The sequence below is a fragment of the Cydia fagiglandana genome, chromosome 18 (assembly GCF_963556715.1).
Source record: "Cydia fagiglandana chromosome 18, ilCydFagi1.1, whole genome shotgun sequence".
NCBI lineage: Eukaryota > Metazoa > Arthropoda > Insecta > Lepidoptera > Tortricidae > Cydia > Cydia fagiglandana.
This window is the reverse complement of record NC_085949.1, coordinates 10253345-10278359: the sequence shown is the minus strand read 5'-3', so window position 1 is coordinate 10278359 and position 25015 is coordinate 10253345. Positions and strand designations below refer to the sequence as shown.

General features: G+C 36.5%; 6 protein-coding genes across 6 annotated transcripts; 3 read left to right on the top strand and 3 right to left on the bottom strand.

Moving 5' to 3' along the window:
- The first annotated feature begins 201 nt into the window (after nucleotides 1-201).
- On the top strand, nucleotides 202-2796 carry LOC134673357 (putative OPA3-like protein CG13603). Its single transcript, XM_063531328.1, has 4 exons — nucleotides 202-487; nucleotides 564-732; nucleotides 1054-1196; nucleotides 1429-2796. The coding sequence occupies exons 1-4, from the start codon at nucleotides 346-348 to the stop codon at nucleotides 1839-1841; spliced, it is 867 nt and encodes a 288-aa protein (XP_063387398.1). The 5' UTR covers nucleotides 202-345; the 3' UTR covers nucleotides 1842-2796.
- Nucleotides 2797-3274: 478 nt separating this feature from the next.
- On the bottom strand, nucleotides 3275-4773 carry LOC134673356 (DNA-directed RNA polymerase III subunit RPC6). The gene is made up of 4 exons (XM_063531327.1): nucleotides 4528-4773; nucleotides 4221-4425; nucleotides 3771-4022; nucleotides 3275-3526 (listed from the first exon to the last, which is right to left on the bottom strand). The coding sequence occupies exons 1-4, from the start codon at nucleotides 4725-4727 to the stop codon at nucleotides 3290-3292; spliced, it is 894 nt and encodes a 297-aa protein (XP_063387397.1). The 5' UTR covers nucleotides 4728-4773; the 3' UTR covers nucleotides 3275-3289.
- A 233-nt stretch (nucleotides 4774-5006) lies between these two features.
- Nucleotides 5007-7054, bottom strand: LOC134673546 (CDAN1-interacting nuclease 1). Its single transcript, XM_063531544.1, has 5 exons — nucleotides 6820-7054; nucleotides 6480-6635; nucleotides 5878-6022; nucleotides 5589-5638; nucleotides 5007-5441 (listed from the first exon to the last, which is right to left on the bottom strand). The coding sequence occupies exons 1-5, from the start codon at nucleotides 7008-7010 to the stop codon at nucleotides 5057-5059; spliced, it is 927 nt and encodes a 308-aa protein (XP_063387614.1). The 5' UTR covers nucleotides 7011-7054; the 3' UTR covers nucleotides 5007-5056.
- Nucleotides 7055-13145: 6091 nt separating this feature from the next.
- On the top strand, nucleotides 13146-13830 carry LOC134673684 (uncharacterized). Its single transcript, XM_063531698.1, has 3 exons — nucleotides 13146-13355; nucleotides 13449-13564; nucleotides 13640-13830. The coding sequence occupies exons 1-3, from the start codon at nucleotides 13290-13292 to the stop codon at nucleotides 13821-13823; spliced, it is 366 nt and encodes a 121-aa protein (XP_063387768.1). The 5' UTR covers nucleotides 13146-13289; the 3' UTR covers nucleotides 13824-13830.
- Nucleotides 13769-15568, bottom strand: LOC134673683 (mediator of RNA polymerase II transcription subunit 6). Its single transcript, XM_063531696.1, has 5 exons — nucleotides 15237-15568; nucleotides 14991-15165; nucleotides 14659-14764; nucleotides 14368-14528; nucleotides 13769-14166 (listed from the first exon to the last, which is right to left on the bottom strand). The coding sequence occupies exons 1-5, from the start codon at nucleotides 15434-15436 to the stop codon at nucleotides 13960-13962; spliced, it is 849 nt and encodes a 282-aa protein (XP_063387766.1). The 5' UTR covers nucleotides 15437-15568; the 3' UTR covers nucleotides 13769-13959.
- Nucleotides 15569-16019: 451 nt separating this feature from the next.
- Nucleotides 16020-24375, top strand: LOC134673353 (protein farnesyltransferase subunit beta). Its single transcript, XM_063531324.1, has 5 exons — nucleotides 16020-16148; nucleotides 16440-16575; nucleotides 18451-19264; nucleotides 19350-19458; nucleotides 19957-24375. Exons 2-5 carry the CDS (start codon nucleotides 16477-16479, stop codon nucleotides 20168-20170), a joined length of 1236 nt encoding a protein of 411 aa, XP_063387394.1. The 5' UTR covers nucleotides 16020-16148; nucleotides 16440-16476; the 3' UTR covers nucleotides 20171-24375.
- The last annotated feature ends 640 nt before the right edge of the window (nucleotides 24376-25015 follow it).

Genomic DNA, 25015 nt, shown 5'->3' with positions numbered 1-25015 from the left:
TTTCTTTTGGGTGCTAGTACTAGCGTAAGACAAAGATAGTATGATCTCTCTGTCTATGTTTAAAATGAGACAGTCCTGGGTATAATATGTTTGAGACAATATTAAAAGCGCTGCTAAGTGATACATTCTCGCTTAACCTGATTGGCATTGGCACTGACACTGACAGATTTTTGTTAATGTCAGAATGATGTCAGATTATGTATGAATGTGGTGTTATACGAATAGAAGAAAACTTGCAAAATTAAATTGATACATGTAATCGTTTGTCAGGTTTTCCCTAGTAGGGCTAGAATTTCTATAAAAATATTTGCTGTGTTATTATAATCACTAGAATTATAAGCAACAATGGTTATTGGAGCGTTTCCCATTGCCAAATTGTCGGTGTTACTAATCAAGCAGATCAGTAAACCCATCGCCAATGCATGCAAAGAACGAGCCAAAAATAGTCCCTTTTTCAGGACCTATGTTTGTATGCCTCCTGCCCAATGTAAGTATATGTTTAGCGACCATTTTATGATTGTATTAGAATATTGTATCTTAATGTTGATTATTGATTTGTTCAGTCTACAATTGGTGCGAGGTGAAAGCTAAGATGTGGGTCCTAAATTTGGGTAAACCTGTAAACATACCTGTGCTGAGCCAGGAAATGGCCATTGAGCTGGGTGCCAATCTGCTGGGCGAATCAGTCATCTTTATTATTGGTGCTGCCCTGATTACTGTGGAATATAGCAGGTAATTTTCTGTTTAAATGTCGCCTAAGGGACTATTTAATTAGAAAATGTTATTACCATGTTAACAAATTTATTCGTAAACTCTAATTTATTTTTCAATATGTCCATATAATATTAAAACTTCTAACTAACTAATGTAACATAATTACAACTGACTGTAATTGTTCTTTTTAGATTGTAATTCATTTTAGTAGCTTGTAAGTTAAATATCACTTTATATTTCGGACATGATTGTAAATTTGTTATGGAATAAATTATCTTATCTGTTAATCTATACACTTGCAGTAACAAGTTTGTCTTAAGTTTATTGTATTGTTTACAGGCAAAGCAAAAAAGAGGCAGCTAAAGAACAAGCTCGTATAGATGAGCTGAAACATATAACCAATACTATTACAGACTTGTACTTCGCAGTCCAGCAACAAGAAACACAGATCAGGGAAATGGAGCGTCTCATTCATTCAGTCAGTGAGTATCACTTAACTATTATAAACTCATCTGGGCTTGTCAGTATTGTTGCTTCATTAATAATAATAACCCTATAGTGGCATACGTTTTTATTTTATTATGTATTAGTCAAATTTACCACTTGAAGGGATAAAAGAAAATTCCATTATATTTTCAACTAAAATGTAGCTACCATTGCTTCTATTATTACTGAGTTGTGTGTTAAGAACTAAAATAATTTGTTCTATTCAAGGTGGTAAAAAGATAGAAGCACCTCCTCCAGACGTCAGGGACATAACCAAATCACTGAAGGAACTTGAAGAATTGACTAAGAGTTCCCCTCCACAACCCCCAGCTGGTCAATCATCACCAAAAGGCCAACAACCCCCCACTACCCAACCTCCAGCACAGCAAAGGCCACAAGATGGCTCTAAAATGATGAGACCTGAGGCCCAACTTATTTCCACACCATACCCTGACAAAGGACTTATATTGCAATCATTGAATTATATCCAAATGGACGTTTTTAGTTCAATATTTCCTCATAGCCGAAGGGAAGAGGACAATAAACAACAAGAAAAAAAATTACAGTCTCAGAAACGTGATAGTGCTGTACTTTCAGAGGCACTCTACAACATAGAAAATAACTTTAAGAGCTTGTTTTAATGTGTATGCAAATTTGTAAAATTTAGGGAAAGTTAGTTTGTTATGGTTATTAAATAACACATTGTATTGTATAGTTTTTTTAGTATTTATTCCTGACGTATAGGTACATTTTTACATTTTCTTTTACAATTATACAAGTATCTACCTATTTATGTTTTTACTCTTTTCTTTTGTTTATTTTGCTTTGTCAGGCTGTCGTTGACATAGGCCTCCTCCAGGCGGCGCCACTCCTCGCGGTTTTGTGAGAGTCTTCTCCAGTTTTAGGAAAGTCATCTTTCCTCATGGGTACCATTCTGTGACATCTTTTGTCCATGTGTCCTTTTTTAGTATATTCGTAGTATTTATTTGGCTGCACTTTTCTTTCAAGTTGGTAAAGCTTAAAATTTATTAATGACAATGTTTGCTTTTAATCTTCACTGCCAACCAGTTTGCATTTGTGCGAAACTATTGACTTTAGAAGTGTTGACACATAAAGTTACTGGGAGTTATGCGCATACATTAGGGTTTTGGGTGGGGGTATAATAATTTATAAATATATAAAATCAATTTGTTTATTGTAAAATAATAACCAAACTCTGAATTAAAAATAGGTAGTAAGCTTTTGGCTAGTAAATATTCCCGCACCCAAAACCCCAATGTGTGGTTATCAGGTAAGTACTTGACGATTTAAACATTTTTGTTTGAAATGTTTTATAGCAATAGTACTTGTGTTCGAAAAGCTGGTACCTATACATTTATGCACATTCTAGCTATAAATTAAAATAATGCTGCTAGGCAGACAATTAATTGGCGAAATAATAAGATTAGTGCATGCTTAATACTTACTGAGTAGGTGTTTCAATGTTTGTTACTACACTAGGTATATGAGTCTACGAAGTATGACTTGTAAACTCTGATCACTAATGTATAAATATTTATTTATTAGGTAACAATGTAAATAAATTGTATCCAATAATATTGTCTTTCTTTTTTGAGGTGCTGCGCTATAACCGCGAAAATCGAAGTTCGCAAATTGCGGGCATTTTTCTCTGTCACTCTAATTACGCCTTTATTGGAGTAAAAGAGAAAGATCCCCGCAATTTGCGAATTTCGGTTTTCTCGGTATAGCCCCTTTGGTATAATTAATCATTAGACACGCAAGGACAAGTAGGACAACTAAACTATTATGCAACAATATAAATGTACATATATGATTTAATATTCTGTAAACAGGCGTGAAAAGAGGGCCATTAGGTTAGGCCCTTAATAGACTAACAAGTAACAACTAAGTTAGTGTACTTGTTAATTGTTTACTGTTAGACCAGTAACCAATAATAAGATATTGTAGTTTTATGTACATTGTAGAACATTAATTACAAGTTTATGAGAATTTTGCAGCTATGTGTGACCAAGAATTTTGCATACTGTAAAGATACAATAAATAACACAAACACATATTTTTATATTTATTATTCTAGCCATTCATTCATATAAGTACAGTCCTGTGGGGTGATGAGTCCTTTGGAATAGCACTTGTGTATGAGAGGGCATACTCCACAGGGCACTTGCACTAGCCCTGGGGGTGGCAATAGGGACTCAATGGCGCGAAACACCTTGCTGCCGTCAGGATACACACTGCTCTCTGCCTTGCCATCATATACTAGTGTGTTCAAAATTGTGATGACATCTTCAACATCTAGGGTGACCTGAAATGAGAAGTGTTTTTCTAAAGAAGTGTACATGTGTAAAGCATCAATATCATCATAAAATATTTTTATATTGATAAATGTTACCATATTGTATGGATGCAAAATTTTCAAAATTCATTTTTATGATCTATTCTTTATAGAAAATAGTAGTGCTGTTTTTAATTATACCAATATTTTTTTACAAGTTGAATCAAATTATATTTATCTTGAGCATTTGCTGAAAAAGTTCTCAAATACTTACATTACTTATTCCTAGGTCAGTTATGTATTTGTGTACTTCTGCACCAGTAGCGTAAGACTGAGTTCTGCCTACAATGGGTCCTCGGACATTATTCTTTATTTTGTCAGCTCTTTGCTGCAAAAATCTAAGGCACTGACGATTCAGTATGTCCACAAACTCCGACTCAAAATCTTGATCCTGATACCATGCTCCTCCAGATATAGACCTATCTGGTTCTAAGTTATACAACATGTACACTTTCTTTTTTGAAGCCTAAAAGTTGAAAAACAAAATTTCTAACACAGATAATAAATCATGTCATTTATGATAATTCCAAAAGTAGTAATTACGGCATCCCCATGTGTGGGTGGCTCCTATTTTGACTTGGGCTTCAGCCAACAAAACAAGAATAGGACCATTGACTGGGTAGTTTATAGCCAGGTCCACTTAAACTCAAATTTATGAACTTACGTTTACGCATTTCACTGCCTTAATCACTTTTTTGCTCTCAAGACTTTTGAGAACTTTAGTGAGCTGTGTATTGGCGAGGTTAGAACGAACTCTGATGTCACGAATCCATATACCCTTATTGCCAGCTTCCTCTATCAAATTGTAAACCACTTTCTCCTCATTGTCTGCACCTTTAACAGCTGTTTTACTAGTTTGAGTTTTTAACCTGTAACAAAGAGTAATAGTCAAAGTAAAATTAAGGCATGTTGATTTTAACATGGCTCTTGTTTTCTAAATTGCCTGGGAATACGAATGCTAGAGTATGTACCTATAAATTAGAGACCCTCCTTGATTGAATAAATCAAAACATCCTTGCTGCAACAGCGAGTTGATCGCTGCCACTAGTTCCCCCGAGGATAGCTCCGGCACAGCGGCTTTGATATCTTTATCTGACACACCTTTAGGATTTTTCTTAGCCACATTCAAAATCTTTTCCTTAATTGCTTCCTCTGATTTATTAGTACTCATTTTGAATCTTAATTTTTAAAAACACGCTACACCGTGTCGACGCCGACGATCAGCTGCAACTTTGACGTTTGAGCTGTCATGTGTCAGTGATATCAAGTGCTATTCGAGGTACTATTAAAAACATTAAGTTGCGATGTTGTTATAGCACGCGGCGCATGTCACATTTTTTATTGCACATATTGGGGTACTTCTGTACTGATCCGCAATGATATCGCTCTAAACTTATTTAAGTTAATAATATTAATAACAAGCTAGTCATTATGGTATAGTTTATTTTCTCATTAAAAAATTATTTTATTACAAGCTAAATATACAATTTCGTAAAATTACTACACATCAAAGTCCATCTTGTACTGAGTAATACTTTCTTTTTTTGGAAAATTAGTTCTTAAAATAAACATCTTATTTACTTCTGGGGTGGAGTCCAGTGTTTCTAGATACCCAAACCAATAGATTACTAATCCTGGACCAAATCTGTTCCAATAAGCCATTAATTGATCCTTTAAATACCCAGAATGGTTTTCTTCATCACCAAATAATGCTTTACTTTCTACCCAATGAACAATAAAGCCATCTACTGCTATGGGTACATCAAGTTTGAAATCAGGGGTCTTATCATAACCCCGAGACCTCAATACATTTTCATCAGAGAATGTTATATTCATCAATCTTAACTCTTTTTCTAGTCGTAACTCATATTCTAATCCAATTGACCTGAAAATATAAAAAAGTGAATTTAAACATTAAGGAATTTTGTAGAAATGTTATCTACACTAGAATGTTTTACTTATCATTAAAATTCCAAGTTTTTCAAAAAGCTTACTAAAGGTAATTTTATGATTTTTATGAAACATAACTTACTGTTTTATGATGTCTGCATATGGGCCATACTGGTTATCATTCATGGTGGCCTGTAAATACAATACATTACTACTAGAGGAATACTGCCAGCATCTATTCTTCGGTAATATGCCTCAGGGGCCATCTTTAGATTTAGATTTTTAGTTTACAATATATTACTGTTTGTTAGTTTTAAATATATTAATTTTAATAGTAATAAAAAGTAAATCAAATTTTAAAATTTAAATTATTATATTAAATAGTAAAGTAAAATTTGCAATGACATGGATAACTAAGGCAATTAATTTACCAGAAAGACTTGATAGGCAAGTTCCTTGTCTTCAATCAATGTGGTATCTTTGAAGCACTTCTTGACCATGGACGAGTCCGAGTAAACATTCTGCAAGAGAGATCTTGCAAACAGGGCTGGGCTTATTCCTTGGTTGTCCGAAAGCCTAAAAATAAAAAAAGTACAACAACCAAACATTAAGGCATTGTTTTAGAATAAATTTGAAATTAGCATTATTTCCAGACGTTACTATTTAAAATAAATTTAATATTGTTTGAAAATAAACATAATATTTAAGGCATAATAAAAATAAAAACATAGCCTACAATACATGGAACATTAAAAAAACTTACTCATCAATATAATCAAACTAAATTAAAACTAAAAAGTAATACTAGATAAATAAAACTAAAATTTGGCCCCTTTGGCAAGCGCAAGAAAGCTGACAAGTCTTTGGTTGCCAATGAATAAACTGAATAAACAAATGACTAGTCTTTGAAAGAGTAGAGTTCGGCAGAACAATAAAATACCATTTAAAATGTTTTCTTAAGTTATTTCTTTTCTCCATTCTAATTTTATGTAACAAATATTTTATAACAAACACACTAAACTAAAATACTTACTGTAAAAGAACACCATCTTCTGCAGACTTGTCTCTCATTAGTCCTTCATACAGTTCATAATATCTACTGGATATTAATGGAGACTTCCTATAGCTCTGTTTCATTGATCTCTGCACCAACAGTGATATAATGCTGCCCAGTGTAGCTGGTGGTAAACTGAAAAGATCACCATCATCACGTTAATCTCAAATCCATATTCATGTTTATGACATAGCAAACAAACTTTCTTCTCAGAGACCAGCAGTTAGAATATAAAATATATAACGAGAGCTTGGCTCATAATAAACAGACTTATTGGCTAGAAGCTAATAGCTCGAACATTCTTATAAAGGATACTAACTTTTGGTACTTTTTCTTTAATTCATTCTCAGCTTTACGCCCATACGATGGGAGCCTATTAAAGTCTGCTACAATAGCGTTGTATAATTCCACTTTCATAGGTTTCATACTGAAATTTCTAAAGGCAAATGAATGTGGACCAATACACGAATATAATTCGTAATTTACTAAGAGGAATAATAACGATTTCATAAATAAATTGCGAGCAAAGTCAAAACATAACACGGATCTGACAGCTGTCAAATTAGTAATACCAGTCTAACAAATATAATTCCCGGGATTGAGGAGTAGCGCGTTGAGCAAAGAATATAATATGGCGTTGAGTGAGTGGTTCGTTTTTAGGTTATATTTCCTTAAATAAAACAACTTTCCTTGTTTACTAATCAGATGGTGGTATATTTAAATATAATACTGTAGGTTAATCCTATAGGCGTTTAGATGGAGGGTAACGAGAAGGAGAAGCCTCCAGACGAGGCTGATAATGACATGAACTGGGAGACAGTCTCACGTAAACGTAACTTGGATTTGTCACCGACCATCCGACCAAGCTGGAGCCTTCTCCTAAAAAAATTGTAATCGACCCATCAGAGGCCGCCAATCAATCGGGTAATACAATTAATACAGTGGAGTCGAACAACAGTATTGTGGTTGAGTTAAACAAAAATGATCCAGCCGAGACAAGTCAAATTAATACAGTTGATTTAAACAAAAATAATTCAGATGAGTTCAACCCACATTTATACAAACACCCCAGTCTAGAAAGCAAACACCGAGAGTATAATGCCGAAGATGATGGACCATTTATAGTTCATGTCTCTAGAGAGTCTGCACCATCTTCCAATGCCTCTCTAAAACCCATCAATGTAGGCCTTTTGCTTACTCAAGCAAATGTTCATAATATCCCGAAAGAAGGTGGTATTAAATCAGTAGGTCGCAACAGAGTAGCAGTAACTTTCTCCACAGCAGCTGACGCAAATAGTTTCCTAAAACACCCACTACTAGACAAACATAAGTTTATAGCTGATATTCCTTCATACCATGTGTCGCGTGTGGGAGTTGTGCGAGGAGTTCCTTCGGATTGGTCGATGGAGGAGTTAGTCAACGGCACAAACCTCAAAGAAGGTAAAGGAAAAATCCTTAAGGCTCGACGACTGCAACGAAGGGTGACAAAAGATGATGGCTCCTCATGCTGGGTACCAACCCAGTCAGTGGTGGTTACTTTTGAAGGGCAATCTTTACCATCAAAAATCTTCGCATACTACACCTCACTAGTTGTAGAAGTGTATCAACTGCCAATTATTCAATGTAGGAAGTGCCTTAGGTTCGGACATATTCAAACACAGTGCCGGTCTGATGCCAGATGCTATAAGTGTGCACAAAAACACCCCGGTGATGGATGCAATGTAGCTCCAGAACATGTGACATGTATATTTTGTTCCGGCAGACACTTTGCTACAGAAAAAGTATGCAATGAATATGGTCGACAAAAGGCCATTAAACTTGCCATGTCTGAACAGAATATCTCATACGCAGAAGCAGCAGCACAGTTCTCAGCGGTTCGCAGGCCATATTCAGATGTAGCAAGAGTCATGTTTGAGCCGGTTACAGACTCTTCACGATCTTCCCAGTCCCCATGCCACCCTGATACTTTCATGCCAACCCCTCCGCCCACCACTTCATATCGTAAGACCGTATATCGAGCGCCCCGGACGAGGGTCTCCCTCTCCCCCGGTTATGATAGAGTAGCTCACAACAATATTGTCCGAACTCCCCCACCTCAACTGCCCAATGGCCAAGCTCTGAAAGATTCTTCTGCCCACAATAGAATCACTCCTAATGAAGACCTAATGGAGCTCTGTCTAAAATTCTTGACAAACATAATCGCTAAGTGGAGCGATTGCCTACCAGACGACGTTGCACCCTTAATGATCACACTCGCGGAAAGACTTACATTCCATAATGGCCCCCCCGGTCACATTTCTTCAGTGGAATAGTCGAAGCATTATACCAAAGAAACCTGACCTTATTCAGCTCATCAACAATCATGCTGTGACTGTTGCGGCCATTTCGGAGACATGGTTACGCCCCGGCTCCTTTTTCAGAGTGCCGGGCTTCTCATGTCTCCGGGAAGACCGCAATGATGGACGCGCCGGATGTGCGTTGTTCATCAAACGCGGTTACCCTTTCGCCCAAATCTCTATTCCCCCTCATTCGGATGGGATTAATGCCGTAGCTGCCAAGGTTATGGGCATTAATTTCATCTCTATATACATTCCCCATCCTGAAGTAGTTGATATATATGAATTAAAATCTATTCTCAAATCGGTTCCACCTCCTCTTATGATTTTAGGGGACTTCAATTGTCACAATATGTCATGGGGGTCATACCATTCGGATGCATTTTCATCAGCCCTGTTGGATTTATTCGATGAAATCAATGTGGGAGTTATTAATGACGGTACTCCCACGCATCGGGTATACCCAGGACAGAACCCCCAGTCAGTCCTCGATCTATCTGTGTGTTCTCCTAGTTTGTCTTCTTTATTATCCTGGAGGGTATTACGCCAGTCGTTCGGCAGTGACCATTTCCCAATTATTATCACGAAGCCTTCTTCTATTCTTCCAATTCCGTCCCCTGAACCTCTTTTAAAACACAAAATTCAATCAGCAGACTGGCCCAATTACGCATTATTTGTAGAGGAAAGTATGAAAGAGTGGGACACGAGCGAAATGGGTCAAGATGAAAAATATTTAAAATTTAAAAATGTGTTAATAGAGTCCGCCGATAAATTTATACCAAAAAAGAAACCTGCTAGACTTAAAATCCCTTCACCCCCGTGGTGGAACGCAGACTGTACGGCAGCCGTTAAGGAAAGAGATGCCGCTGAAAAAACTTTTAACAATTCCGGAAATTTAGATGATTACATTTCTTTTAAAAAAATTTCGGCACGTACAAAGCGCTTCCTAGCAAAGGCTAAAAAGAGGGGATGGAAGGGATTCTGTGAGAGCTTATCTCCTAGAACCCCTCCATCACTTGTATGGCGGAACATAAAGAGGTTCAGGGGTTCATTTCATCCAGAGTCTATGCCCACCACAGATGCTTCTTGGCTGGCCGACTTTGCGGATAGACTTGCCCCGTCAACTGTCCCTGAAGCATCCTGCTTGTTACTTCCCCCGCTGTCAGGCACCTTGAGCTCACTGGACATGCCTTTCTCATATTCAGAACTCAGTCTAGTGCTTAGTGGATTGAGAAATACTACACCTGGAGAGGATGGCATACCATACTGTTTCCTGTCTAAGCTCAATTCATCTTCACAGGAGTATCTGCTCGGTATTCTAAACCATGCCTTTGACACGGGAGAGATCCCAGTTGACTGGAAGACCCAAGTTATTATCCCAATCCTAAAACCGTCTAAAAACCCAGACGAAGCTAGCTCATATCGCCCGATTGCTCTTTCCGCGACAATGGGAAAGATATTAGAGCATCTGGTTAAAAATAGATTGGAATGGTTTGTGGAAAACAAGGGTATTCTAGCTGACACGCAGTTTGGCTTCCGAAAGGGTCGTAGTACAATGGACAGCTTAAATATCTTAGCAACTGATATCCGACTAACCCTTTCAAAAAACGAATATCTGCTGGGATGTTTTCTAGATATCTCTGCGGCCTACGACAATGTCCTTCTTCCGGTGCTCAGGGCAAAAATGCTACATCTGAGCATTCCCGCGAAGATTGTACATATTGTCACCAAATTGTTCATGGGTAGGTCAATTAAAATTAGGAATGGTAATTCCTATTACCCACCTCGAACTTTGTGGCGTGGTCTCCCGCAAGGATCGGTGCTCAGCCCCCTGCTTTACAGTATCTACACCTACGACTTGGAGCAATCTGTCCTATCCTTCTGTAATATCTTGCAGTATGCTGATGACCTAGTCTTATACACCTCAGCAAAATCAATGGACAAAGCCACTGCTAGTCTGAATACAGCTTTGGGTTACCTCAAGGATTGGCTTGATGAACATGGTTTGACCCTATCGCCAACAAAAAGCTGTGTAGTGACTTTCAGTCGCAGAAGGACCATGCCTGACGCAGATGTCCGTTATGGTGGTGTGATGATTCCAAATACAGAGTCAGTAAAATTTCTAGGTGTTATTCTAGATCATAAAATGTCTGGCACCTCGCACCACAAATATGTACTGGGTAAATGTGAGAAAAATATTAATATTCTTCGAGCATTGTCAGGTGTCTGGTGGGGCTCCCATCCTTATTGCCAGAAGCTACTATACAATGCCATCATACGTAGCCATATAGACTATGGGTCATTTTTAATGGAACCCTGCAATAAGGATGGTCTAGATAAATTAGATCTTATACAGGCGAAATGTTTAAGGATCATACTAGGTGCTATGCTTCCCTCTCCCAAAAATGGCATGCAGGTGGAAGGTGTTGAACCGCCGTTGGCTCTACGCAGACAATACCTCGCCGACAGGTTCTTGATTAAAGCCAGCTCTTACAGCAACCACTTGCTGCTCCCGCGCTTGCAGGCGCTGGCACTGGAGGTCACTGAAAGCAGATATTGGACATATAAAGCCTTTCCCAGAATAGTAATTTCTTTTTCAAAATTAATTAATATCCGCCCCAGTTTATATCAATCAGGTGCTAACCCATTATTTGAAGTGGCGTTTGAGACCCTAACACACTCACCAAAGGTCATATTAGACATAGGAATTTTCAAAGATGATCCAGGAGCAAACAACAAATTTAATAAATTTTTAGATAAATGGCAAGATTACTTACCGGTTTTTACTGACGCTTCTAAGGTGGATCCTGCAAGATGTGTGGGAGCAGCGGTGTGGATTCCACGGTACAATATCGTCCTTCCATTTAAATGTCCTCCTCAAGCGTCCATTTTCACAGGTGAGGCAGTTGCAATTCTGGAGGCTGTCAAATATGCAGACACACATAACATTAAAAAAACAATTATCTTCTCTGACAGTAGGAGTTGCCTGCAGGCAATAGTAGGCAATCAATTAAAATTTAAAGCCAAATTTCCATTGATTCTTCAAATTAAAGCTGTGCTACGTAGGTGTGAATCGAGGGGCCTGCATATTGTTCTGGGATGGGTTCCAAGCCACTGTGGTATTAGAGGCAATGAGATGGCTGATATATGGGCAAAACGGGCGATTGAGATTGGTTCACTAAAACAGGAAATTTACAGTACTGACCTGTTGAGTTGTGCGCTATCTGATATGTTTAATACATGGCAGAGGCAATGGGATATGTCTAGATTGGAAACTGGTAAACATTATGGCTGTGTACAACCTCGAATTACTCGAAAACCGTGGTTCTATCGATTCCGTACTTCTCCGAAGTGGGTAATATCCACCATTTGCCGTTTACGCTTAGGCAAAGTATGTACCCCGTTATTTCTGGCTATGATTGGTGTCCGTGCGAACTCATTGTGTGAATGTGGGTTGGATGAGGGCAACTTGGACCACATCTTCTTTGCTTGTACAAAATGTAGCTACTCGCTGTACGATGTATTACCCGATAATGTTCCGCGACCTATATGCTTTAGCTCGCTTCTTTGCCACATGGATACTAAGCTAACTTCTATTCTAATTAAATATTTACAAACAAATAACATAAAACTCTAAATATTGTCTTATCTTTTCTAATTTAATGCGTATAATTCATGTCAATCTATACTCGTTTTATTCTATACTCTCTATTTCCATCTACATATATATATCGTTTTCTTCTCTTCCACTTCCTTCATGTTGGCACTACTAACGTTCTGTCATCCGCTTCCCGCTTTTTTGCTAATCGTTGTATTCGTCATGTGTTTGTCTGTGATGTTCATAACAATTATTTGTTTTTAGGTTTCCCCAACTACATCCTCCCAAAAATGCAAAATTATTATACCGAACATTCTCCTCACGTGTGAAAGTCAACACCGACATTGGCAAATTCACCCTGTGCAAAATTGCAGGGAGTAAGCCAGAAAAAAAAAAAAAAAATATATATATAATTCCCGCATAACAGTTGTGCCTGTTTCTGTTTACATTTGTTTATCATATTATAGAAGGAGATGCAATACGGATATTTCGGAATATATAGTAATGCGCCAAATGCGCGATACCGATAACTAAAGGACTTAAACATAATGTTAACGAAAAAGCTCCAAATACATCCGATTACGAAATTATGGCTACTCCCCCCAAAAAGGCCAGTCGTATTTTTCTATTAAAAATTAACCTGTTCTAACATGAAGCTGTTCAAGACTAATACAAAAACTTCTTGTTCCAAAGAACCTTTAAAAAAATACATTACACTCATGTCACGTAGCAATTATATTTTGTGAAACGTAGTGGTTATATTCTCTTTGTTTGTAATTATTTGTGAATACAAAATAAATTAATGATTTTGTCCTTTTATTCATACAATACAAAAATACTCGAAGTTCGAAGATAATGACTGACGAGAGCGCGAATATATCAGCAAAAACAAGAGCCAGAGCTCTAGAACCAATTAACAAAGTCTGTATTTGTTTTGATAGGATTACTAAACGTGTATATCAGATTTGCCATATTATTTTATACAAATAACATATACATTTTTCATACTTTCAGCATGGATACATGGATGGTGCAGCTGATGGACAGAATGCTGCATTTCAAACCAGTTTTAACATTGGCTATGAACAAGGTTTCAGCTTTGGCATAGAGTTAGGATTCAATGAAACCCTGTTAGTAATCAAATAATACTTCATTTAAGTATGTAAAGTTGAAATAGTTTAAGTAACTTGATACTTTAATTTCAGAGCACAATACCAAAATGAACCACCTGTGATGGCTGTGATGAATTTGCAAGATCCAAGACGGATAAATTGTCAAATGTGTATAACTGGGTCAGGAGCTCAGGAGAACATTGTCAATTTATACAATGCACAAAAAGAAAAGAATGATCTCTATTTAAGTAATAAACAATCAAGTAAAGTAACATAAATCAAAATGCTAATTTCATTTACAATCTTAAATTAATTTTATTATCAGTTATAATATTGGTGGTCTTTCAAATATATAGCACTTGAACATATTTCTGATTTAGTTCATTAACTAGTTCAGTGCTCCAAGAGCATGATCACACTCTGGGCTTCTTCTCTGGAGGAGGTTTCATGTTTTCTTGCTTGATTTCCTGTTTGATGTCCACATGTCCCTGGATGGCCCCATTGGTCATGTCAGACCCACTAGGGTCCACAGGCTCCTGCTTTATAGTGATGTTATTGACATTGTTTGTTTCTGATGGCTTGTCTTTGTCATTTGTATTTTCAGTTTTTACTCCATTAGTCTGAAAATAAATTTAGAAAAAATAAAAATGATATACCTAGTTTTTAGATTGCTCTAGTCTGAATATGGCCATCTATTACCACTGGGAATAATCCATTAAGTTCTAAAGAACTTAGATTTAATTGTGCATATATTTAGTTGAATTATTAATATTAATGTTTTTTTAACAGCCTAAAATTTACAAAGAATATGAGAATATTACCTGATTATGAGCTACTTGAGCTACAGGTAGTGGAAATTGCCGCACTAACTCTGCTAATAGCATATCCACTCGCTGCCGTTGGAACACTGTTGATGGCTCTTCTTTGGGAGTTGTTGGTGTTTCTTTGGGTGCTGACGAACCGGCATTGAAGGGGCTTAGACCTAAAACAAATGTACAATAACTTATACATACCCACATAATATCTTGGAAAATAATATGTGATAAAAATTTACTCTTCAACCCTAAGACCAAATTACCCTTTATTGTGAAATAGTATTTGTTACCACAAACCTGGTTTATTTGCCTTAAAATCCCACCAGTAACCTTTACTGGGATGATATCTTGAGTAAGACATTGTTTCTTCAAAAGAACATTGCAGGTGATGGACAGCAGATAACTGTACAAAAATAGAATTATATGAAATATATAATAGTTCAAATTAACTAAGGCAAAGCCTGTATTGTGGTTTCTTCACTCTCTCTTGTAGTCACTTCGGAATTACCAATGTTATCAGAGATCCTCTAAATACAAACTAGCAGATTATCATAAAAATAATAATATTTACATTAAATAGAGGCACAAAAAATAAACAAACAGAATATTTTATGTATTTGATATCTTACCAGTCTAGAATTAAGTACACTGGCGAGGTCAGGAGCCTGATAAACAATGCCAGCAATTATATAGTAATCAGCAAGGGGTATGACATGATTTGGACTGTGTCTATGTTGTTTACGGATAACATATAAGATTGGATCCTGAACATGTAGAAGCATGTACTCCAACCCAGTCATAGACCTGCAAGGTAAATTTGTATGAAGCACAAAATATAGTCAGTGGCTATATAGATATATCTGAATAATACTTACTGCAATTGGTCCATGCTGAGCCGTTGCATCTTAACAACTTCGTTGTTACATGTGCGATCGAAAAATGGGTTAGACCTCTCCGAAAAATAATCCATTATATTTGATGGGTTCAGCGATGGTATCCAAGTTGAATCGTGCCAAGACAATCCTAGAGGATTCTCAGCCGCTAAGGGCAAGTTACCAATCCTTCCGGGCATCATTTTGATTACGGCGATTAGCAAGATATAGGATTGTTGATAAATGACGCACGACCGTATATATGAATCAATAAAACTACTTTTTCATTAAATATTTCACAAATATTTCACAAAGATTGTTATGACACAGTCGAGTCGAGATTGGCAATTTTTGGCATTTAATTTTGCCACAGATAATAAAACAAATCCGTACAAACGTAAGCAAAACCAATAACTATATAATATAAGTTACTCTATGATCAATAATGTAATGCCAACATTCAACTTAATCAGTATTAATATCGATATTACTTGCACATGGAGCTCGATAAGGCCTGAACTCGAAAATCCAGAGGGGCTACTGCAAAAACCGAAATTGGCAAAATGCGGGGATTTTTCTCTGTCACTCTAATTACGCCATTATTGGAGTAAAAGAGAAAGATCCCTACAATTTGCGAACTTCGATTTTCGCGGTTATAGCCCAGCAACAACCCAAACATTCGAGTTGCATCGATTATCGAAATTCATGGAATTGTGACTTTTGTGATAAACTGTGGTTCATGTTCCATGTCTGTCAAATATGTCAATACATGAATGAATTTTATGATTATGATTAAAACAGAGTTTTGAATTAATAGTGTGAAATTTTGTCATGTATTTGGATTTACTTGAGTAAACAACGTATCTAGAACAATTTGTGTGAATAAACGAGATTATTTACTTTTAGATACTGAAAGTATGTGTCCCTAAACTGTCGCGTAATTTAGGTTTGTATTCATTGTAAAGGTTATAAAACAAAGGTTACTATCAGCCTAGAATTAGCAGATACCTGAGCTGAGATCTATATGCAGAGGTGTCTGCAATTAGAACGCAATAAATAGATCGCTCGCTAATTGGGGCAGTAAACTAAGCTGCTAGCCAAAATAAACTTTATAAATGAATACAGCTAGATTATGCTTTGGCATTGTTATAATAATATTTAATAGTAATTGTAAAATGAGTCTACATTATCTAAGTTTACTTTTAGGTACAGTAGGATAATTCTTCTCTCCAGTGTATTCAATATGAATAAAAAACTTGAAAATGAGATTCGGTGCTATGCCAACATTTCTGCAGAAGCTTATAATACAGAGAAAGTAGTCACGGATACAGCCACAGATCAGGTAAACAATGCATAATTATTTATTTGCTTCTTTTGATATATCAAATATGGATTCAGTTCTTATCTTACATATTCTTTTAAAATGATAAAGTCAAATATCATTTCTTTGATATTGATTTTTATTCATATTTTTTTACAATATTTTAATTTAGATTGAAGATTACCTATATCTTGGAATTATTTTAATCTCAAACATACAATATGTTTACAATTAAAATTGTTCCTACATATGTACATATGTTTTTTGCATGCCTGTTGGTCAAATATAGCGACACCACTTATTGTAGGATTAGATCACTGTATATGACGCAGTCAAAAGTGTGAACTGGTCAAAAGAACTTTTAACCGACAAAAACAGGCAAAACTGCTTTTGACTGAGCATGTTGGTCAAAAGTAGTTTTACCTGAAAATCATTGGTTAATAGTAATTGTGACTGTTACTATCAGTCAAAAGTACTCGCAGAGATAGGTAGGTTAGGGTTATTTTTTTTTGCTACGCCCTAAAAACGAAACTGTTCCCAGAGACAGGAGGCTGTCCATAAATTACGTCATTGATTTTTGACGATTTTAGAACCCCCCCCCCCTATAATCATCCAAAAATCATGCTCCAAATGACCCCATTTCCTCCTACTTCATGCTACCGTCATCCGATGTCCAGACCCCCCCCCCTAATTTGGAATGACGTAATTCATGAATAGCCCCTAGGTAGGTTAGGGTTTTTTTTTTTTTTGCTACGCCCTAAAAACGAAACTGTTGCCAGAAATAGGTATTTTACTACCCATATTAGGAAATAAAAAAATTATAGAGATATTATACAATCTGATCATAGCTAAGAATGTCAATGGCATATAAAAAATACAATACTAATAGGGAATATTAGGCAAAGCTCTGCGTAGGTGGCAACTTTGTGCCACATATTTCGTTATGTAATCTCTCTATCACTCTTGCATATTCAAGGGATAAAGAGGCAGATAACTAAATTTTGATTTTCGCATTTACCGGTAGGCCCTTGTTAACAAACCGCCTTGATGCATCAATGTCATATTTTATGGTCTGTGAAAATTTGACAAAAATTATAAAGGCCCCAGTACACAATGGGCCATCGCCGGCCACTCCAAGGGACACAGTCATGCGGTAGAATGAGATAGCAATATCACTTGCTCCCTCTAACGCATAAATGCGTCCCTTGGAGTGGCCGGCGATGGCCCATTGTGTACTTGGGGCCTTAACAATTGACACAAACAATTTTAAGGGTGATTTAGATTAAGGTCAATTTAAACTCAAGTTAAGTATACTAAAATTGAACTAATATGACACTTTATAATAATAAGTTACGAATTTTTAGTCACTTGCATGACATGTTGAAATGAAGTGACTAAATACATTATAGTTCATCTAAAAATTGTTTTAAATTTAAACTTCCTCAAAGGTAGAAAGATAACAGTACACTGAAATTACATCTAGCTAAAATACTACTATACCAGTTATACCACTTCAACTATACTAATACCTACTAATTTTATTTTTTAACAAGCAGAAACGTCTGCGAACGATGCTATTAAGCTTAGAATAAATTTAAAAGTGGAAAAATTACTGTCTTGGGTGAGACTTGAACTCACGGCCTCTGGATCGATACTCCAGCGCACTGCCATCTGAGCCACCAAGACCTCAGATGGCAGTGCGCCAACTAACTTAACGACAGAAGAGGTCTTGGTGGCTCAGATGGCAGTGCGCTGGAGTATCGATCCAGAGGCCGTGAGTTCAAGTTTCACCCAAGACAGTAATTTTTCCACTTTTAAATTTATTCTAAGCTTTATACTAATACTATTTACCACTTCATTGTAAAAAAAAATATTGTACACTTTTAATTGTTTTAGTTGGAGGTCGAAGCTACAGTATTAAAAATATTTAGACAATTTGAAAAGGAAGCATCCATTGATCCTGATCTGCCAATACTTAATAGACGGGTTCACAGTAAGCAATTAAAAACTTGGTTGAATGCACTACCCAAAGGTTATGAATGCTTGGATGCCAGCAGACCATGGCTCGTGTACTGGATTTTACATGCTTTGTGGATCTTAGATGATATGCCCGACCAAGAGACATTGTCTAGTGCTGTGGACTTTCTCGCTCATTGTCAACACGAGGAAGGGGGCTATGGCGGTGGCCCAGGACAATATCCACATTTAGGAACTACTTATGCTGCTGTAAACGCATTAGCTATAATAGGGACAGATGAAGCATACGATTCCATAGATCGCAGCTCTTTACAAAAGTTTTTATGGACTCTTCGAGATGTAGATGGCTCCTTTGCTCTTCACAAAGGAGGGGAACAAGACATCAGGGGAGCGTATTGTGCAGTGAGCGTAGCTAAAATGACAAATACTTACACAGATCTCTTATTCGACAAGACAGCAGAGTGGATAGTTAGTTGCCAAACTTATGAGGGAGGTTTTGGCGGGTGTCCAGGGATGGAGGCACATGGCGGATATGCTTTCTGTGGGATCGCATCTCTGGCGTTACTAAACCGGCCAAAGCTATGTGACATAGATGCACTCTTGAGGTGGTGTGTAAATCGTCAGATGCGGTTAGAGGGTGGCTTTCAGGGACGGACTAATAAACTTGTTGATGGTTGTTATTCATTTTGGCAAGGTGCTGCTTTCCCCATAATCAGTGCTATCTTAGCACAAGGTAAGATTAAATGGTAATTAATTTTAAATAACGAGATATGATTGTTATTGCCTGAGGTAGTTAATGATTTTGTCCTTTTTTGCAGAAGACAAAGAACTGATAGAAACGTGTTTATTCAATCAAGGTGCCTTACAAGAATACATCGTTGTTTGCTGTCAAGCCAACGACGGGGGCCTAATAGACAAGCCTGGAAAGTAAGTGACTTGAATTGTTAAAATGCCTTTGTTATTTATTGATACTAGTCATAATACTAGGCTGATGGCTCGACAGCCGAATTGTTTGTGCAAATATAGTACGTCGGCGGATGTGTTAAATACTGGCTCCTCATAACAGAGTTAATAAACACTGAATTCGAACCTAACATCAAGCAACTGAAGCACTACTTTAGTTAAGCACAGTACATATGCTATCGTACTGACATTTTAACATACGTAAACATAATTATCTTCACGTTTGAGTTAGATACTATGTAGTAATTTAAATACTTTGGATGAGATTACCTAAGGACCAGATCCGTATTGCAGGAGATCTATGCTCAGCAAAAGGGTGAAATGTTAAATATGATGATGATTTTACTGCCCTTACTCAGGGGTGTCTATATCAACGGTGGTTCTACTTTAATGCGAAACTTGCCCTGAGGTTGTCAAAACGTGGGATGGAGGTGTACCACATGTCATGTAATTCGGTTTCAGAGCGCGCGACATCTACCACACATGCTACACGCTATCAGGGCTGTCGATCGCGCAGCACGGCACGGGCGCCGGCGACCCGTTCGTGGTGGGCTCCCCGCGCAACGAGCTCAACCGCGTGCACCCCCTGCACAACGTGGCGCCGCACCTCGTCTACAACGCCGTGCACTACTTCATTAGGCACCCGCCGCCGGTCAAGGATTTCAGGAAAAACTAGCTCGTTTTAGATCTTCAACTGTTTAGCACTGATGACGCACTGCTTTGCACGATTGCGTGTGATGCGTGCTTCATAACAAATAGTAAAAATGAATAAAAAATAATATGATGCTAGTAGCTTTTATATCTTAAAGAATTAAACTAGTAACAGTTCGGTTTCTGCTCAAAAATGCAGCTACTACTAGAAAAAAATAACTGGTCCTTCGAACCGGATATTATATACCTAAAGGTACAGATTTATTTATCAACTGGTTCCTGGGGCTGACATTTGTTTTTAGGTAAAGCTAAAAATGTATCTTTTCATATATTTCCCTACGGGCATTGAACTTTACAAAGTTATGGATGTAATTGTATTAGGCAGATATGGTCCTTCGAACCGTATTTTATAAAAGAAATCAAGGTACCTTCCAGAAATCGGAAATATGTTATAAAACTCTTCTTCTCTTTTTGACATTTCATTTTTGTACCATATATATGAATAAATATAACCTTAAATGATATAAAAAAAAATCCAATGGAGCGTTCTAACATATATATTACCTCTTACGAACTATGACGGATTGATGGTCTAGAGTATTTTTCCCACATTTGGGTATACTAAGTACAAATTTTCTCTTCAGACAGCCTTGTATGATTCTATTTATCTATGGATTCTATAGATATATGATGTAAATATATGTAGCGATAAATTACGCAGTCAACTTTATTGCTTCAATATATTAATTTGTGTATCGTCAATATTATACTTAAGTATATAGACGATAGCGTACCTTAAGTGAAGGGGCTGTCCATAAATTACGTCATAGATTTTGACGATTTTTGAACCCCCCTCCCCCAACCCCAAAATCATCCAAAAATCATGCTTCGAATGACCCCGTTTCCTCCTACGTGATGCTACCATCAATCATCATCCAATGTCCAGACTCCCCCCCCTAATTTGAAATGACGTAATTTATGAACAGCCCCTAAGCCATTTGACTGGCATACGTTAAAATGTGTTTATGAGGTCAGTTATACACGGTGGTTTAAAAATAACTGCATTTCCGTTGCCAGGAAGGTTTTGGGATTATACTGAACAACGTTTACTATGTTAACCAAACCCGAAATCGCGAAACAAATTTTTACCCTCCCTTAGAAATAGGACCAGACAAAATGTATGAAACAGCCAAATTTTTTTTTGCGATTTGTGGGTTGGTACCACAGTAAAAGTTGCTCAGTATAATCAAACAACCTCCCTGGCAACGGGAATGCACTATGCAGTTATTTTTTAGCTACCCTGTAAATGTAATAGGTAATCTTGATGTGGGGACCCTATTAAGCTTATTGCATTCAAGTTAGTAGATAATGTTCATAATTATTCACCAGTCCAACTTTATATAGATATAATGGCGTGGTGTGATATACGTTGTTTTAAGCCTTTAAGTACATATTATACACGGTGTAACATGAGGAAACCGAATAACTTTAGCCACGCATTTCTGAGGTCAAAAGATGGAAAAAATTAATATGAATTTAGGCCAATTTCGCCAAAAAAATTTTTTGTTTTGTTTTTTCAATTTTTTTAATGTATTTGTACATAAAAAATAAATGTTATTGGTAAACTTGTCACTTAAAATTGATTTTTAATTTTTTTTTTCGAAAAAACCTACTTTTTGCAAAGTGTTACTTGTCACTTTTTGACATCTATCAATAAGGATATTTAGACTACGTCCCATAGCAGCAACATCACCCTTAAAAAGGCCTTTTACACTATGTAGCAATAAAAGCTTGATTTTTTTAAAATTAATATTATCTTTGAAACTAGGTGAGTTTCAAAAAAAGTTTATAGGGCATTTTTGACTCTTAATATAGATAGATAGATAGATAGATAAAACGTTTATTTGTATGCTGCAAAAACACACAATTTACAAATAGGTACATTACAAACAGAACAAAACTAAAAATATCTACAGAGTTTAATTAACAATAAAAAATACTTAAACACGGAAAGATGGGTTTACTTGCTGTACTCTGTGTGCATTGCAGCAAAAACAAAAGGGTTCCGACTCAGCTAGGTATACGCTTCGCTCTTTTGAGCAAAGCACTGATATTCTGCCGGAACCCAGATCACGTTACACTTGGGTAAATGTGATGATAAAAAGTGTGTAGTTAAATGGTGTTAAAATGTTCCGAAATAAAAATACATAAATAAAACAAAAATAAGAATATTAAGTGGCCATAAAATAAAATAAAAGTGAGTGAGTGCATAGGGTTTGGTTCTAGTTCTCCTGGAAATCCTCCGAATTACCGATTAGATCCTGAAATCCGCAACCAAAAAGCCATATGGTATACCTGTTTTTTGTTTTTCAAGCAGTATCCTTTTAAACTGGTGTTTAAAAGTTAGCTTATTTTTGAGCTGTCTTACAGGTGGAGGGATATCATTCCAGCATTTGGTCGCGAGATATCGGAAACAACCGGTAAATGCAATTGTTCTATGAGGGTACATTTCTAAGAGACAACGCCGAGTTGACCTAGTGCCATGACGATTGTGAAATGTTGAAAAATTAATTTTGGAGAAGAGATATTCCGGAGTTTTATTGTTTAAGACGCCAAAGAGGAGACATGCAAGATGTAGATGTCGCCGAGAAGACATATTCAGCATGGACGATTTGTTCAAATACGGTGTAATGTGGCTTCTAGGGGGTATTGAGTAACAAAATCTGTAACACGCATTTTGTACTCTTTGTATTAAGCGACGAGTTTTATGTTGCAGGCGTGGTCCATAAACTATATCACCATAATTCAATTTTGAAAGAATCAGCGATTCACATAAAGTAATGCGGACTTTCTCACTCAAAAGATTTCGGATCTGGTATAAAACCTTGAGGCGAAAGAAACATGACCTAACCAATTCACCTACGTGTTTCTCAAACCTCAACTGACTATCAAGTACTACACCTAAGTTTCTAGCCTCTTCTACACGATCGATAATATGATCAGGAATACACTGTTAAAATTATTCGGTTTCCTCATGTTATACCGTGTATGTCGCAACATCATCATCAAGACGTTGTGTTGAGAAATTTAACATTGGTACCATTGGTATCGCCCTTGGTATCACCCACACTGTTAACTGTACATCGGCGGACCTTATGCCTTTTGTAATAAGGTCCACAGATGTACAGGTAGGAGGGTTGCTGTTTGTACTTAAATTCGGCTTCTGATAAATAATATTACAATGATATTGAAACTGGATATTGCAATGGTACTGTACAGACATCACATTATAAACTCTTTAAGCACCTATGATGGGGTTGTACCTGTAAACAACCTACTATTTAGTTACCTACTATTCAAAAACTCGAAGGAACAAAAACTTGCTGAAAAGTATTTAAAAAGAAGAGGCGGAACAAAATCGTCTTTATAATCAAGGTGGACGGATGCGGTAAGGTTGAAAGATCCATGGTTATTAGGGTTCCGTACCCAAAGGGTAAAACGGGACCCTATTACTAAGACTTCGCTGTCCGTCCGTCCGTCAGTCTGTCACCAGGCTGTATCTCACGAACCGTGATAGCTAGACAGTTGAAATTTTCACAGATGATGTATTTCTGTTGCCGCTATAACAACAAATACTAAAAACAGAATAAAATAAAGATTTAAATGGGGCTCCCATACAACAAACGTGATTTTTGACCAAAGTTAAGCAATGTCGGGAGTGGTCAGTACTTGGATGGGTGACCGTTTTTTTTTTTTTTTGCATTATGGTACGGAACCCTTCGTGCGCGAGTCCGACTCGCACTTGCCCGGTTTTACATATACGTGTTGTACGTAATAACTAGAGAGCAGAGAGTCTGCATGTTTGTTAAATAATAATTCCTGTTTCAACTTATTTTTACTGTAGTAGCATAAATTCTCCAGTAACTGGCTAACCCAAACCAAAAATGAATTCTATTCACCTATAAATAGAATTCATTTTAGTATAAGATGGCCAGTTATTGAAGTTATTAAAATAAATTCTGTTTATAGGTGACTAGAATTCATTTTTAGTTTAGGGCGGTCAGTTACTAAAACCCGGCGAATTACCCTATATGTGACAGACAACCTAGGCCCATCCCATAGAAAAATAGTAAAAATATGTGGAATGTATTTTTATAACGTGTGTAGACAAAATGTATAGAGCAACAGTTTAATTTGTAATAAAAACAATAAACATCTTCACAACTGTTATATTTGTTTTGTTGTCAATGATATTACACGATGGAGTTATAGGTGAGTTGGTATTGGTAATGATAAATCAGGATATCCACTTTACAGTCCAGCTGAACAAACTAGTCAAAGTAATTTTAAGTCTTAACATTATTAATAGGAAGAAACGTAACATGTTTTTTTTTTGTGTTTTTGGATTATATTTGGATACTGTTCACACTTTACTATCCAGACTGATAAATGGTTTTACATTAAACATTACCATGGTTTTACATTAAACATTACCATGGTTTTACATTAAACATTACCATGGTTTTACATTAAACATTACCAGATTTACTATAATATTGCATAGCAGCCTCTATTAGAAGATTTTATACTCATCATAGTTTTATATTGATTTGTATAAAACCTTATACTTTTTAGCAATATTAGTTATTAAAATACTAGCATGTAACTGGTCCTTGAAATGCATGAAAGTCTTAGTGGAAAATGAATAATATTATGATAAGAAAGTTTTAAGTACATAAATTCTGTAATTTACCAGAAAGTTCGTATGATAAGCGTGTGTGTTGACCTTGTGTATCACTAATTAATAATCATGTTATGTACACACTTAAGTGAGCATGAACATATATTACAGCACACAGAGATCTTCATA